The sequence below is a fragment of the Drosophila santomea genome, chromosome 3L (genome assembly GCF_016746245.2).
Source record: "Drosophila santomea strain STO CAGO 1482 chromosome 3L, Prin_Dsan_1.1, whole genome shotgun sequence".
In the NCBI taxonomy this organism is placed as follows: Eukaryota; Metazoa; Arthropoda; class Insecta; order Diptera; family Drosophilidae; genus Drosophila; species Drosophila santomea.
Genome location: NC_053018.2, coordinates 10,695,344 through 10,713,058, shown reverse-complemented (window position 1 = coordinate 10,713,058; position 17,715 = coordinate 10,695,344). Strand labels below are relative to the sequence as shown.

Genomic DNA, 17,715 nt, shown 5'->3' with positions numbered 1-17,715 from the left:
ATTTTCGAGCGGGTGTTAATGTGGCTTTTTATGATTAAAAAAAATTCAATTTCATTTCGTAATTTGGTAATTTTAGCTTGCTTGGTATTTTCCACTTTGTTTGAACTTTGGTTATATGCAGACAAAACATAAGAAATTATAAGCCAAAGAAAGAAAAGAGTTTAACTGTTACAAAACGGTTATCAAATAAGTTGCAGCATTATATTCATATATAGTTTGTATGCATAGTTTATATAGATTAACGAAATTTCCGTCGGGACCTACCAAAAAAAAAAAATAACAAGTAGTGTTACATGTATCTATTAAACAAAAGAAAATGCTCGTAAAAATATATATACTTTGTCCAAACATATTTGCAGATTGCAACCAAATAAAACTAAGAATAACGAACAAATGCAATCGCAAAAATGGTTTCATTTTGGTGAACTCTGGACATTTTAATCCTCCCGACGATGACCTACACATGGGCTTATATATCATCAATAGCCATAACAATATCAACGTTGCTGCCCTACCTAAATATTTGTTCATTGCTTTTGGTCTTTCGGCTTACGAGCTAAAAAATTCGTTGATAAAACTCTTAATAATACATGTAGTTATAATATGTACGAGTATGTTTACAGAAACGAAAGCTGGTCGATTATTGTACATTTATGATAACTTATTGCTTCACAGTGTTGGGCATGATGTTTAATTGTGTGTATTATTATTTGAGAATTTACAACGAAAGTACGGCAGGCAATAAATACGTAATAGTAGCAGTAAAACACTAAAGTGAAAAATGTGTACAAAACGCTTACCTTCTGGCCATTGTACGCAAACTGTGTGTGTCCAGCAGGAGATTTATATATTTTTGCATATATATATGGATACATATACATTTGATTGTTCGCATGGAAAAGGCAAAAGAAAATATTTTCATTAGTCTCGCATTTAAATACGTTTTTTCTAGCATTTTACTATCTTTTTTTTGGGTTGCCTATAATAAATATTGTTGGATACATGTCTTAGGCACATAAAAAACAGGCAGCTCCATAACAGATACTATATTGATTTTCGTTTTTAGTGCCTATGGTAATTGGTTAAATACTGTAGAATTCTAATTGATTTGTGGCATTGTGTTTTCATTGTTTGCTGTTGCATGCAGCATCCTTGTGTTTTCTCTCATTGGGCAAAAGGGGTATTTGCATACTTATGTAAATTTAAAATTTTCACATAGAGAAAAAGGGTTTATGCAGATGATATTTCATAATTTAGCGTACCAAACTTTAAATGGTTAGAGCTTTAGTACAGAGGACAGTTTAGTTGGAAAAATTGAGAATAAATAGATCGAAACAAGTGGATTACAATAGAGAATCAAACGCTTTTCTTTCTCTGTAGATTTAAAACTTGCATTCATGGAAAATACTACGGGAATGCTTAACAAAATGACAAATAAGCAAGCCATGATTGCTTCCTTCCAGCGATCGAATGCTTACACAATGAGCTCTGCTCTTTGTGCCATGGAAATGCACAGGAGTCTGCAATTGCCGTAGAAAATGGTAAAATAAATACCCAGAAAAACCATCGAAAAATGCAGTAAGAGACATGTCAGACAGACAGACAGAAAGACACCAGCATGAAGGGCATGTACAAAATATAAAAAAAAAGAGGAGCCTTGGTAAAGAAGACAGGGCGCATTAAGTTTAACATGTCAAAGGATCAACGCAAGGAAGAAACTAAAGCAGACAAAAAAAAAAAAAGAAGCACACACACCAAGTAAGTTAAAATGGCAAGATGATGAGACAGAAGTCAGAGGGGAAAATTGTGCGGGAAAATCAACCTATACGGAGAAAATTTTCTTGCAAATGCACAAAGTAAGCGAGTGGGGTGCACATTTGCATATAAGACATAACAAAACACAGGGCTTGGATAAAACGTTCTTGCCCCCCATTGGGGTGCCACCACTCCGCCCCCAGGATAACCAGAAAACTTAACTTTTTTGCTCAATTTATGGGCGTGTGCGAGTGAGTGTCTGTACGTTGTACGGTTTGTTTTGCCAGCAGGGTGAGGCTGCACCACATGTTTGCAACTTTGTGGTTTATTCGCAATTATCCCGACTGCCGCTTCACTTACTGGCTGACTGACTGACTGACTGATTGGCTGACTGACTGAATGGCTGACTGACTGAATGGCTGACTGCCTGACTGACTCAGTGACTGACTGGCTCTGCTGAATCCCTGACTGCCGCCGCCTAACGAGCAGGACAACGACGTGAGGCGTCCTCCAGCTGGGTAATAATGCAGCAGGCGATTTGACATGCAAAAGAAGCCAGTTCGAAACGTGATAAAGTGACTGCCAGGATCTAGAGTAAATGGAGCTCTGTTGTCCCTTCGATTCTCTCTTCTGTCTGCACTGAACGAAATAAAGAGCTTGCTTGCTCCATCAAGGTGTTGCTAAAGATGTTTACATCATCAGTTGTAATGTTGGCTAAATATAGGTATAATGGATTGCAGCAAATTGTGTCTTTTTTGTAGTGTAGTACTGTATAAAGAGCGGTGTCCTGCGACAGTTGGTAAAGTTCTGCGTCTCCAGCAGCATTTAGTGCAACGCAAATGAAGCGCATTAGGTGCACGTGCACATGGCCAAGGACAACAGGGCCAAATGGGAGCTGTCCTGCTCCTCTGATACTCTGCACCAGCCATATTGGCCTTTTTGTGTCCGAGTCTAAGTTTTTGTTGGCAATACAAAAGCATTTTGCATCGGCAGCAGGATAACCGACCACCGGGGAATAGGAGCGTCAGCTGGAGACGGAGATGAAGCTGGAGATGGAGCTGGAGAAAAGCTGCTATCGTCCTGAGCCGCTTTGCCAGAGAGAACTCCTTCCTCCTCCGTTTCCCAACTCATCCTTTTCAATCTGATGCCTTGGGTTTCGGTTGAGTTTGGTCTGGTTTGCTCGGTTTGTAAGCGGCTTATCGTATTGAGCGTACCCAAAGTATAGATTTTGCGCTGTGAATACTTTTTAATGGCAAACAGAGAGAAGACGATTTAATCAGCAGTATTATTTATTATACATTGCATGGAAAACTTTTCTCGGTTTCAACTTATTTTCTTGCTACTCTCATCTCTCTTATTATAGCTATTTGTGCAAAAAATGGAAAAAAAACGGCGGACTTACAACTTCTATTTGAACTGCGCTTAACTGCAAATGGCACAAGAAATAACTAAGAACTTTTAGCTGAGTGAACTTCAAGATAGATATTTTTGATTTTCGAATTTAGAGGAATAACAAGACGGAAAGGGGCATTAAAAAAGATACAGAGCTAAGCAATCCGAATTATTAAGGATAGGAGTAAGTATAAATGGATAGAATTTATGGAAATAAGAGTTTTGTGAGCAAAGAAATAAACAGTTCCCTGAAAAGAAACTATTTCTGAAATAAAGGAAGGTATTTGTTCACAGCAGGAGTTCTTTAAAAAGTATCATTAACACATTTTATTGATATTTATTATTGGTCAGTTTTGGTCGCCTCTAGAATTATGTATTAAGCTTTTTTCAGCATGCTAGGACGTATTACAAGTTCAACTTAACTATTTTGTGGAGTATATCGTTTTGGGGCAAGTTCAAATTTTGATTTCATTCAGCCAATGAGGGGGGGTGGGCGAGTACAATACACAGTTAGCAACAGTTAACGTGCAACATGCCAAGGCATTTCAGAGGACCTCTCAATCAAATCAAACGATTATATAGATGGACGGAGGGTATCGGAAGCTGCAAGCAGCGAGCATTCGTGTCATAGCAGGCACACAAGATACAAGATACAAAAACTAAAATATTACGAAATACGTTTATTATTTCATTTTGGTTTTTGTTTTTTTGATAGGGGAATATTTTTGGGGTTGGATTTGGATTTGGCTCACCTAGAGCTGGGGCCGGTATGGCACCATCTTTGGTCAGTACAACTGTGTGCGGTGTTTGAGAGAAAACAAAATGAAAATCATATAAATAACGCTTGTCAATCATTATCGTTATCATCATAATCATCATCATCAATAATCATCATTGTCAAAGCAGACGCATAAAACATAACTTAGTCGAAACCACAAATACGCATTAATTCTGATGTGTATTAAATATTATTTTGGTGTATCTTGAATGTGAGTTTTGGTTAGGCAGCCGCAAAACCTCATGAAATTAAATTACACAACTTGACAAAAGGCATGGCGTTATACAAGTATTCAATATGCTTTTTCCCCTCACAAATTAGTGGCATTTTTTGTGGATTACTTTAAGCCGGGGAAACATTTCTCTAGCGTGTGCTGCCAACGTAAAAGAAACAATAATTGTAACATTTTCATTAGGAAACACACATTCGCTGGCAACTCAATTTCTCAGTTTCACTTAGTTTCAGTTTTTGGCCACCAAAGAACTTGATGTGAAAAGTTCCCAAAACAAACAATATAACAACGAAAAACAAAACATCCAAAATAAAAAAAAAAACAAAAAAGAAACGAAAACTTGAGGAATGTTAAGAAACTTAACAATAGCAGCAAAAACAATGCACACTTAAATTGAGCAGACTTTTATTGCTATTTTCGTAGCTTTTGCTGCTGTTGCATTTCATCGTAATTGCATTTCTTAGCCGAACATTTGAACTTGTTTCATTATGTGGCTTAAACTTAGCTACCACATAGGTATGTCTGTATGTGAATATATTGGTGTGGGGTTGGTATGTGTGTTTGTGTGCGATTACATGTGTGTGGGTGTAGTTTGAGTGTGTTGAGTGTTAGGGTCACTTACCGTTGGGTACTGCTGTCACTTTTTTGGTTTGTACACGTGCAGTGGCGTTATTCACCTTCACAATTGGTTATTTTATTTAATTTTTGATAGATCAGCGAGCGTTGTGGTTGTAGTTGTAGTTGTTGGTTTGGTGATGAGTTTTTAAGATTTTTATTATATCATATACACACATGTGAGCAGAGTATATATATAATTTTTTTTATAAATTTCGCATGTATAGAGAATGTAGAAATAAATTATGTGTTAGTTAACAATTACGAAAATCTTTGCAAATAGTATTCAAAGTGTATTTTGTGGAAGTGTGAGTGTGTGCTGAAAAGGCTTTTATTTTATAAAACAAAAAAAAAACCGTGGGAATTTTGTAAGCCGTGATAAAATGTAGAAAGGAATTCACATAAATACTGAATTCTTTTTTAAATTCCATTTGTTGCGATTGAAAAAATTGAGAAAATTAATTTTTGAAGGCTTTCAGCGAGCGGACGGACATTCATTTCCGTTTCCGCTTGTGCCACATACACACACACATGCATACATGTATGGCATATGTATGTACATGTAGTATGGCCTCCATTTGTGGACACTGGGACTTAATTAGACTCGCGCGATTTCCGTTGCCATTTGCTGGGAAAATAACATTGCATTTCAGCCTTTTATGCGGCTCAGTTAATTTGTTTAACCAACCGACAGACAGACAGACGTACTTTTTTTCGTTGTTTCGTACTTTGCGCATTTTCAGCATATTTTTAATGCCAATTATTTGCGGCTCACCCAGGGAGCATTAATCAAAAGGGAAGGCGAAAATGAGAAAGGCGTAATTAATTTTTAATGAAAGGCAAATAAGAATCAATCACTGTGCGCTATTCCTTCGATTAAATGAAAACAGATAAAACAAAAATAAGTAGTTGGATGGAGGCATTTTTTTAAAGCCATATCGCTCTGGCACGCAAGGATTAAAAGTTGAAAAGCAATTTCTTTCCGCCACTCCTGCGATATACATTCTACATAATATATATTAATGTGGTATATATGTATGTGTGTGTATTGGTTGGTAAGTTGTATATATATGATATGGCATGCACCCACCTCGATTTTGCGTCCCTCAACCACGGTGCCGTGTAGACGTTCGCGTGCTCGTTCTGCATCGTTGCTGTTAGCGAATGTTACAAAACCGAATCCCTGCCATTCGCAATCAAACATGCAATTAAAGAAACATATAGAGTATATAGATTACGATTTTCAAAAAACTAAAAAAAAAATAATAAACGATTTGGTACAACAAACTCTGCTCTCTTCTTTGGGTTTTGTTGATGTCGTATATTTATATATATATTATGTTTATTATGTATATATTTTAAGTAGATAAAGCTAAAGCTACAAATACATCAACAAGGCGGCCAAGGACATGCTTTTCGGACAGGGGCCATTGGCACATCTTTGTACTCCTGGATTTTTAAGTGGGTCGATTCTTGGATTGGGTTTTTGGTACTGGGACTGGGACTGGGACTGGGTGTATTTTATATATATTTTTTGGGATTGGCGACTGCGACGACATGCACGTGCCCTGTTTTGCACACTACCACTCATTCTGCCACCTCCTTCGCCTGCCGCTCGCTCTCCAGTCGTTCTTACGCCAAAAAACTCCTTGAGCATCTCAAGGTGTTGGGGCTTCGTTCCTGAATTATGCACAATTCCTGGTGCCATGGCAACTATGCAATTATTTTCTACCTGTCTCCAGTTGCAAAAAAGACAAACTCGACAAGGTTGCCCTGGAGACGGACAAAGACATCTACTCATCTCCTCATCTGGGAATTCGTCAAGTGCATAATTCAAATGAATTGCGCGACAATTAGATGCAAAATGTCCCGCACAATTGGCGGCAGAGTGAGATGGCCACACCAGCGCGACAGAGAGGCACACAGAGAGCGAGCAGGCAGGCGATACAGTTGCAGAGAGAGAAAGAGAGAGCGATGGCGTGCTTCATTCTAGAAAGTATAGAAAGTTTGAGGCAACTTACCTTGCTGCCGCGCTCGTTGAAGATGATTTCCACGTCCAGAATGGTGCCAAATTGCTGGGGAATAGAAAAATAATAAATATTAATTTTTTGAAAGCTTTCAAAGGGATAGTCAAGTTTGTGAGCAGCTCTAACGCAGATCTGCTTGCTGTATATAATTTATAATTTAAGAGCGAAATGGAAGGGGGTTACACTTTTTCATTTAAAGAGACTTCCTGTTCACTATACTTGTAGCAAAGACAGTTTATGTCTGCTTTAATATAATAGAATTCTTTTATAAATTCAGGTACATAAAATATAGCTGTTATTTAATCTCAAGAACTGATTTTACATAATAAATCCTATTTTAGTATATAAAATATGGCTGTTATTCAATCTGAAGTACTGATTTTCCATAATAAATTCTATTTTTGTATATAAAATATGGCTGTTATTCAATTTCAAGTACTGACTCTACATAATGTATCCTATTTTTGTGTAAGCTATTAATAAAATTGATTCAATCCATGTCCGTACTCACCCCAAACATGGCTCTCAGATCGGGATCCCGGAAGCGGAACGGTATGTTGGAGACGTGCAGCCGCTTCGGCTGGCTTTTGGCATCGAGGGAGGCGGCCGCTGCAACGGCGGCGACCGATTGGGCCGGGACTAGGGCGCTGCTGAGACTAGTGGCCACATTGGCCGTGGGCGACATGATGCCGCTGGCCGCCGCCGCTGCTGCATTCAGGTGTGCGATCACCTGCGATGTGCTGGCCGGCACCACGGCACAACCGGCTGGTGCACCACCATTGGCAATGCTGTCCAAACCGGTGGTGGGCAAGAGGCCAACGCCACTGCTGCTGGTGGCCGCCAATGTGCCGGAAGCTATCGAGCTGCCCGTCACTGAGGTGCCCGCCGATTGCTGCATCGACTGCATTGTGGGACTGCTGCATAGAAGCGGTTGCTGTTGCTGCTGCTGCTGTTGTTGTTGCTGTTGGAGGGCGGGCGGCGTCTGCAGAAGCGGTTCACCACTGGCCACCGGCGATGTATCACAGGACATGCTGCCCTCGGTGGCGCTGCCATTGAGGGTCAGTCCGCAGCCGCCCGCCTGCGAAGCTGTTGCGCTGGACGGGGAGTTGCTGAGCGGAGAACTGGGCGTGCCGCCGCCTCCTCCGCCGCCGCCAGTATTGCCACCGCCTCCAGAATTGGGCATGGCGGAGCTCTGTTGTGATTCTGCTGCCTCATTGGCGATCAATACTGTGGACTGCAAGGAACAACATGAAATATAGGTAAATTAGTAATGGCGAAAATCGATTTTCGGCAAAATTTCAATATATACGATTAGTATTTTCGGTATAACTTGGCTAAAAATGGTCAGAAAGCTAAAAGAATAACATTTTTTTACTCCTAATTACCCATACTAACCAACCAAATCACTTTTTGACTGACTTTGTTAAAATAATTTTTGACCAAATTTTCGCATTTTTTGAAAGGGGTAACATCATCAAAATTTGAAAAAAATTCGATCAAAAGAGAATCTCCATTTTTGAACACAGTTCGATTGGGAATTTAATTACGAGCTCAACGAGGTATGACATTCCATATTCGGACCAATATTTCGAATGTTTTGATCAAAATACTGATATTTATAGTCGCAAAAACCAGAAAAACGTTTTTCGGCCAATATTCAAAGATCATCATCAAAAATTACAAAAAATGTGAAAAAAATTTAATTTTTTTTTTGAAAACACAGTTCGATAGGGAATTTAATTACGAACTCAACGAGGTATGACATTCCATATTTGGATCAATATTTCGAATGTTCTGATCAAAATAATGATATTTTTATTCGCAAAAACCAGAAAAACGATTTTCGGCCAATATTCAAAAACCATCATCAAAAATGACAAAAAATGTGAAAAAAATTTAATTTTTTTTTGAAAACACAGTTCGATTGGGAATTTAATTACGAACTTAACGAGGTATGACATTCCATATTCGGCCCATTATTTCGAATGCTGCGCTCAAAATACTGATAATAATATTTACAAAAAAACAGAAAATCGATTTTTGGCAAAATTTCAATATTTATGATTAGTATTTTTGGTATAACTTGGCTAAAAATGGTCAGAAAGCTAAAATAATAACATTTTGTACTCCAAATTAGCAATACTAACCAATTAGTAATTTAATTTAAAATATCTGAGCTTTATTAATTTTAATTTGTTTATCAAATTTCCCAATGCTCCCTAAATAAAGCTTTTTGATAACTATTTATATTTGACGATGTGTTGTTCTTGCCACCTTAAAAATTTGCATTCGCGAAAAACCGCCAAATGTGAAAATTAAATTTTCCAATATAATTTGGTGGGAAAGCGTTTGTTGTGAAACTTTCAAAAGCACTCCAGCTATTTGCCGTTGTTGTTTGCAGTTGTTTTGCATGTATTTTTTTGCAAGTTAAATTTTCAGTGCTGCCTGGCAAATCGAATGCGAGCAAGTGCCGCAATAAATAAACAATTGAAATGAAAATACAATTTCCAAGTGGTTTACATCCCGGGTGAAATGAAAATCCTGCGAGAGGTGCGGAAAAACCGGGCATACGCAACTGGATACACATGTGTGTGATGGTTTGACCCAATAAAAAAAATCATATATGCACACACACACACAGAGATAATGGGGACACGCATACATACGGACAGAGAGCGGAGAATACATGAGATGGAAGTGCCACCCACACACACGACCATATGTACGTACATATTTTGTAGCACAAACTTGTGTTGACTTATGCAATAAAACTGTCGCGCAAACTGTTGCAATATACCCAATCCACCGCAGCGCAGCAGAAATCCCCCAACGAGCCCGCGAAAATGTTTGCATTTTGTATTTCTGCATTATTAAAACTGAAAATGTACTTGCCATCGCGATGCATCGATGGCATGGCATACCATATTGTTGTTGCCCCCACCTTCTCCTACGGCATTTTCCCCGATCCGGAATAATATGAAATATTCTCAATTTACGCAGGCGACCAAATTCGCTGACAATGCAATAAAAACCAGAATGAACAGTAGACAGGGGGAACTAAAAAAGAAATATAAACAGATTTGGCGCTCGCCCCATAATGTAGGCAATAGAAATAACGCTTAACTTAATTTGCTGCGCATTGTTGACACATAAATCTAAACAAATTCTTCTCCACCCTGTGACAAAATACATTTTTTCCACGCTTTGCATCTTTTCACTTTGTTTTTTTTTGTACTCGGTTTGCATGTTTACCGAACGTTTCGGGCCCAAAGTGAAATGGCGTGAAAAACTTTGGCCCCATAAATGGCCAACTGGCGGAGGTGGTGGAGGGTTTATTGTTTCGGGTATCGGGTTACACGTAAATGACATTTAACGCTTTTTAGTTTATCGAAATGCTTTTTCTGTGGCACGCGACATGGCTGAAAAAAGGTCTGCGGCTCGGCTTGATTCGGCATTAAAAGAATTTCTGCATAAATTTGAAAACTTTTTGCCCGACTAAAAAAAAAGAGCAAGAAATTTGCTCCAAATTGTTTTGATTTGAATATTTGACTTGGGCATTATTCCTGAACTTTGAATGCATTGTGTGGCCTTAGATTTAGATTGGTGCTATTTATTTTCCATATCTTAATTTAAGCTGACACGACAAGATGGTGAGATTTGATTGGATTATTGATAGGAAAATTAAAAACCCATTTCATCTGATTGAAAGTATTACTAAAATCTGGTTTTAAATGAAAGTATGCTAAATTCCTTTTGGACGACAGTTCACGTAGTGACGAAGCGCACCAAGACAGTGTCCAGTCATCATATTTGATGGAGATAAAACAAAGTGCACGCAAGTCCCTGTAATCGCATTTTGGTTGAGCTGTAGTGGCCACAGTTGGAATTTAATTCCACCGACTCAATTAATTATAAGAAACTTGGCCAGCATCTGCTTTTGCCAGGCAAAACGAACAATGTTTCCCTGATGATGACGATGCGTATAGAAAAAATTGCTGTTACAAAAGAGTTCAAGTTGAGGCAAAAAGCAGCTTGCAGTCGTCGGTTGGTCGCCTAATGAAGATGAGCTTTGGTAAACAAATAGGAGAATAAAATGGGAGAACGAAAAAAAAAAAAAAACGTGGTAAGACCAAGAAAGTGGCACGTAAATTTCAATTGTCCACCCGGCTCTGCTCTATTTTGTATGGTTTGTTTTCTCATTTTTTGTATTCCTCCTCGTCTGTTTATTTTATTATAATTTTTTTCTTTTTGTGGTGTTTTTTGTTTGGTTGGTTGCTGACTCACTATGCTGAGCACATTTTGTGGGGGCAGCGATGATTGCAGATGCTGCTGGTGTTCTGGTGGCTGCTGCTGCACTTGCTCCACGGCATGTCCATTTGTCAGTGGATGCGGAATGGGACCTGGGACTCTTGGTTCTGCGAGGCTGGTTCCATTGTACTCGTACTCGTACTCGTACTGTGGTGTCTGTGTTTGTGTTGACAGATTTGTCTGTGATAAATTTTCAGATAACAACAAGGATTTGCGTTTTAGTTGCAGTTTGCAGTTGCAGCCTCACTGTTTATCTGTGCGATTGCGTTTGTGTGTGGAGGACTTGGATTAAGAGACAGAGTGTAGAAATGGGCTAAAAAAAACCAGACAGGCAGACAGGCAGGCGACCAACACCAACAATTTGCTTAAATGGGTAGCTTAATTTTTTACTTTCAACCATTTTACAGCTGCTTAATTGCTTGGAACATGCCTTGAATATATAATTTAAACAATTACCATATAGAGATTTATATAATTTAAATTATCATGAGTTGTGACAAAATGCAGTTTGATAAATAAATTATATGCTTGCTTATGATTATCCATTACCAAACGATGTATACAGATGTATTTCTAAACATTTTAGGAATATACATTTATCATTTAAGAATTTCGTTGAGGTATTTATCATAACCATTCTAGGAATCTAATTAATTCGTTAAAACCAAAAAATAAACAAAACACAAGATTTGAATTTTCTAGCCAATGAAATGCAAATTGCTAATCGCAATAAACGACAGCACATTTGTATGTTCTTCAATTCATATCCTTAGCCCAAGATTTCATCTTAATTTTGCGGTCTTTTCATTTAGATTTTATCTATATTTTCACTTCTGACAGCCTTTTTAGTTGTTGCTGTTGCTTAGCCAATTAAAATTGATAAACATTTGATTGAATGGAATTTTCCGTGTAATTGAATGTTTGGACGAGAGGAAATAAATAGAAATGTGTTGACCAAAGTTATTGCACATTCAAGAGACAACCACTGGATTTAATGCTTACGATTTGGTTTTACTGACCATTGTCTTCTGTCGTATTAAAATAAGCATATTGAATTTTCCAACCCATGTTCAAGTACAAAATAATTTGTCATTTTCGTTGCACATTGCCGCAGGACGATCAAACAACAACAAAAACAATGGAGCTATTGAAAGTGTGAGGCTTAATATTGTTTAACGTGGCGTATGCGTATTGTTCTTGTTGGGGAGCGAACAATTTAATTAATTGTGAACCACGTTGAACATGAAGCCAGTCAAAGGTTGCAAAAGAACAAAATAACAAATTAAATATTGAGTATTTATTACACCTGCAAGGCACAACCGTTCTTCTAACTTAATGCAAATTTCTTGTGTTTAATGTTGGCCTATATATGAAAAATACAGTATTGCTCTTCTATCAATTAAATTATTAAAATGCACGAATCCATTTTCATAAGTAAATATCTGTTGGTCAATGGATCAAACAAGGGTTTGTATTTATTCAGCTGATTTTCCATTTTCTATCTCGACCTCCACAATTGCCACAAGCCATTCTGTATTGCCCTTTTTAAAGTTGGTTAAATACAAGAGATTGTGCTTTTATGGAATGCACATGATTTTAGAGATACTCTGGCCAACTTTTGCATCTTTATGCCAACGTGCATGCTATAGTCAATTTTTAATTAGAAGCTAAGAAACAATAAACTACACAGCACACTGAAATCCAGCTCCAGGGTCAAACAAGAAACGAGAGCGACCAGCCACTAAAAGTATGCTACAAAAACGCCCAACGCAAACACATACAGGTGAGCAAGGTTTGTGCATGTGTGAGTGAGTGTGTGTGTGTGTTTTTGTGTTTTTGTGTGTTTGTGAATGCCAAAGTGCGTGAGTGTTGCTTGCTGATGGCATTTTTCTCTGTGCAGCTCGCTGCAATTAAAAATGTAAAAGCAATGCGCTCACACCAACAGATACCAACAAAACAAGAGCAGGTGCCATAGCGATAACAAGCAAGGATTTTATTTGTATGCCCTGGATTACACTGTGAGAAAAGTGGTCACAGATTTTATGAAATCTTTTAAAAATGTATAAATATATAGACAAATTTAGCTTATTTACGCTTACTTTTGATTTGACTTCTATAATATATACAAAACAAAAAAATGTAAACAAAAGTAAGCATATTATTAGATAGAATAGAATAAAATAATGAATGTACTTTGAAGAAATAAATTTAAACATATATAAGTTGTCAAATTTCAGTTTGAATTGAAGTTTTTACTAAATCATATTTTAAAAATATATTAAACTAATATATTCACGTATTTGTGTGTATGTCAAATTGGATTATGAATCAATTTTGTTCAGTGTAGCGCTGCTATATAAGTATCTGTGTGTTTATGTGTCAATTCAAAGCGGAGCTACAAACCAAAGCAGACCAAACCGAACCGAACTGAACCGATGCGAACCCAAAAGCCAAAAACCAAACACAGCTACAAATGCATAACAAACACACACAAACACAAATAGACTGATAGCGAGCGAGTGGGTTGAATTGTTTGGTTGGTGGGTGTTGGGTGCTTTTGAAAGTGGGTGGGTTGGGTGTTGGGTTTACGGAGGTTTGGGGGCGAGGGCATAGGTCAAACAATTGTCCAGACAAACTCACCTTCTGTTGCATGTACAGCGAGGCATTGACAACGTCGGAAACACTGGTGGTGGCCACCACCACCGAATTGGCCGTTGATCCACCGCCGCCCCCGCAGCCGCCACTTGAATATTCTGTGGTCAATCCTGCGGCGTTTCCTGGCGCTCCTCCTGCCGCCCCGGCTGTGTTGTTGTTGTTATTGCTGCTGCCAGATCCTGTGGCTGCCTCGCTGCCCGATTTCATTTGGGTCACTGGATCAGCAGACTGTTTGGCCGCTGCCGCTGCCACTGCCATGGACAAACTGTCAGCGGCGTTCGGTGGTCCGCCGGCCACCTGTTGTTGCTGTTGCTGCTGTTGTTGTTGTTGCTGCTGCTGTTGTTGGGCGGCAGCGGCTGCGGCCACAACCGCTGCTCCAGGATTCGGAGCGGCGGCATAGCCGGCCGGAGCGCCCGGAAAAGGCGCCACGCCCGCCTGCACCATGTGCTGCATGTTCGGAAAAGAAAGAGACGGAAAGAGAGAACGGGGAAAGAGAAGCAGAGAGAGAGAGAGAAAGAGAGATGGGTTTATGGATTAGTAATGGTCGTAAAAGTGTAAGTGCCCCCTAATTTACACTCAAAGAAATTCGACTATAATATGTTGCCTCAGATGGCTTAGAGATTTGTTCATTCGATAGCTATTTAGAAATGATATTTATAAAGATTTTTAAAGCACTTAATAAGAAAATAGATCTCTACTTCTGCAGTATTTCGTTAATATAATATATGAATTTTCTTTACAGAATTTCTGTGAACATATCTTTAAATAATTTTTGTGAACATAGCTTGGAAAGTATATGCAGCACCGATCTCTGTACATTTTTGCTTAAAAAACGCTTTAATTAATATGCTGCAATTTACATACATATGTATATGCCAATATTATTTTTATTAATTTATTCAATAAAAATGTCATATTGCACAATAGTTTTACAACTCTTTCAGAAAATATACAGTCAGGCGTCTCAAAATTAATTACTTGGGTATTACTTTTTAACCGGTTATGCTTTTCAAACAAGATACTTGGGCTTCCCACTTTCCTAACCTCATGCTAAGAATTTTCCCCTTTGAGAGTGTGTGTGTGTGGGTGGACTGTGCCCGTAAAAGTGCAAAATTAAATCCAGGTAGTTTATTTTCCAGGTGGTAACCCCATCGGGAGCTGGTCCAGAGCTTTCCGTATTAAGCTCTCCGTTAGACAAAGGACACACACCGACAAACAGACAAACAGACAGACAGACAGAGAGACAGACAGGCGGGCAAACAGGAAAGCAGGCAGGCAGTCTGGATAAGGGCCAGGATTTCGCTGGGCTTTGGAGCGGGGGATAACAAAATGCGCTTTAAATTGTCAGTTTTATTTGTATAAATTTTTGCCATTATTTGGCTTGTCTCGCCCGGACTGCCAGCCCAACCTCTGTCAGCAGCTATGAAATATGCAAAATTTGCAGCTTATTGTTGCTTGTTGGCTAAATTCATATACACATGGGGGTGAAGTGGGGGAGCAAAAGAAAAACTTTTGCTGAATACTTTTTTTTTTGTCGGTTGCTAAAATGGAAAGAACCAGGCTTATCGTGTGAGTGGCATTTTAATATGTTTTTTGGCTATGGAAAATGTTTGCCGCTGCACCAGCTGCTTACATAAAATGGTTATTAATTCTGAGATTTAATGCAAATGTCATAGAAATGCAGGTACAACTTGAATGCTAAGTGCTGTAAAATATGTTTGCTTTTCAATTAATAAACTATTCTTTGCCCACATGACACACGTTGTTACAGAGACTAATGTGTCTGTGCCGCAGTTTAGTTGAGTTCGTTTAATTAGTGCATTTTAAAAATATTCGAAAGCAACGTTAAGTGCCTAGACGCTCAACTATTTCATTCGATGGACACAGTTCATCTATCTTGGCGAGCTGGCCATAAACCTGTTAGTTCAACGCGCCACATAAAATATATCAATGCGTCTATGGGTATGAAATTAGTTTTTGTTTTTGTTTTAGTTCATTTTATTTCTATTTCTCTTGGCACAGGCCATCAAATTGCAGTCGTCATATATTTGGGTGCTCTGTTTTGGCAACTTGGCGATTTGCGCTTTGAAAAATTAGCTTGTTAATTAAATGCAAGCCACATATGACAAGTAGACGAGGTGCAAGTATCTCTGCCCTCCCCGCAGTAGTGACACAATCCGCTGTGCAAATTGGTGCTCATGTTGCTCATCCGCCACGTTGGCCAACCCATGATATATATGCGCAGTCTTACACTCGCACATACATGCTACACCTATATATCAACGCAAAACTAAACAGCGTGTGCAGAAAAAAACGAGAAAAAAGGAGAAACTTGTCATGTTGAATTTACATAAAATTTGTATGAAAATTCATTCTGTTGTGCCAATGAAAATGTTTTCCCTCCGATTTTCTCCCCCTCGCTTTTCCGACAGCGGCTGACGCATAGAGAATGTGCTGACTTGCACTTGAGAACCACAACCATCGACGCTTAATGAGTCTGCGTATGTGCGTCTGTTCCATTTTAAAAGGTTTCCATTCAGAAACTTCAACCTTAAACAACTTTCAATAAGTTTCATAATTTTCTGTCAACGGAATTTTTGAACGCGGGGTCACAGGCACTCGAAGCAAATACTTCGCTGCGTTCGCAAATATTTCTCATTTAATTGCTCTTGAACAGTGAGAAGAAGCGACGGCCAGGACGAAAAATTATTCTTTTTTTAAACATTTTTCTTTTTTTTTTTACTTTCGCGGGGCCATATTTACATGGCAAATATTTCGTTCGGCACTGCGGCCCTGGCAATTTGCATTTGTAGTTACTCTGCAGAATAAGAAAAAAAAATAACATCAAGAGGCAACAAAAATTGTCGGCAGCTGGCACTGTTTTATTGACTAGGGCCACCAGCGCCAACTGCCATCGTTTTTTGTTTACATTGCGCCACTGTTGTTTTTGGAGAATTTTCAACAAAACACTTTACGCTTCCAGTTTTGCAACAATTTCGCTGGCTGCACTTTCAAGTGGCCGCATTCAAGCGTTTTGTCTACCAGCCGATTTTTTGGCGCTTCGATGCTGAAAAAAATATTAGAGCATCTTTTTCCATTCTCATTTAATTATATTGCGTTTTGCCAGCACACGCTGCGCGTATGCGTTACGTTTAATGTGTGTCACACATTCCACGGCTGGTGATTGATGGGCGCCGCATAAAAACACGAAAAAACAATAAACAATATATACGCACCTCAAAAAGAAAACATAAATGTGAAAGAAAAATACGTTCAAATATTTGTGGGGTGGGAAAACCAGAAAAAATCATGCTGGGAAATGCATTTCGAAAAAGAAGCAAAACTGGAAAAGTAAGTGAAATATAATTACACTGGCGAGCTGAAAAAATGTACATTTTGATGGGGCATCACTTTAAAAATAACGACATACAACATATTTATTAGCTCAATTACTTTTATTGTACAACTTATAATTTAACGTGAATTTGTTGGAGAAATAAGAAAGTGTTGGTTTTAAAATTATTATTAAAAACATATTAACAACCTGCTTTGATCTTTTGTATTCTGCAATTAGTACTTTTCAAGAGACGAAAATTTTTAAAATCGAACTTTTGTGTTTTTGTTGAATGTTGTTGTCTTGAACCGGACCAAAATATTTAGACAGCAACTAACGAAACCCGAAAGGCTGCCACACTTGTCAGAAGTCAAACCGAATTATATATAAATTATGTGTGTGGTTTCAGGCGCATTACATCAACGGAATATTAATAAACCGTGACGTGAATGGTGAGTGAAATTTTTTCGTGTGCTTTGACTGCGCACTTTTGCCTCAAACCAATATAAACTCTTCTTTTTTCCCATTTTTGTTGGCCGTGTGCGTCCGTTTCGTTTAACATTACCCATAAACCCATAACGTATTCCTGTGCCAAACAACCGCCCAAGTTTGAACCTGA

The 17,715-nt window shown here is 38.4% G+C and overlaps 1 protein-coding gene across 24 annotated transcripts in view; it reads right to left on the bottom strand.

Annotated features, from left to right (window-relative positions):
• Nucleotides 1-17,715, bottom strand: part of LOC120450020 (RNA binding protein fox-1 homolog 1) — a 115,281-nt gene that overhangs the window by 12,078 nt on the left and 85,488 nt on the right. For 10 of the 24 annotated variants that reach the window (XR_005616237.2, XR_005616236.2, XR_005616238.2 and 7 more), the window contains exons 3-10: nt 13,748-14,209; nt 11,084-11,287; nt 7,311-8,033; nt 6,794-6,847; nt 5,863-5,955; nt 4,780-4,834; nt 3,900-3,941; nt 801-821 (exon numbers count right to left, since the gene is read on the bottom strand). Coding sequence is in view for 20 of the 24 variants with exons in the window: in XM_039632755.2 (XP_039488689.1) it covers nt 801-821; nt 3,900-3,941; nt 4,780-4,834; nt 5,863-5,955; nt 6,794-6,847; nt 7,311-8,033; nt 11,084-11,287; nt 13,748-14,209 (1,654 nt within the window). In the remaining 4 variants the exon portion in view is untranslated. The remainder of the gene's footprint in view (nt 1-800; nt 822-3,899; nt 3,942-4,779; nt 4,835-5,862; nt 5,956-6,793; nt 6,848-7,310; nt 8,034-11,083; nt 11,288-13,747; nt 14,210-17,715) is intronic. The other 14 variants (XR_006356489.1, XM_039632764.2, XM_039632756.2 and 11 more) reach the window with 3 other exon arrangements.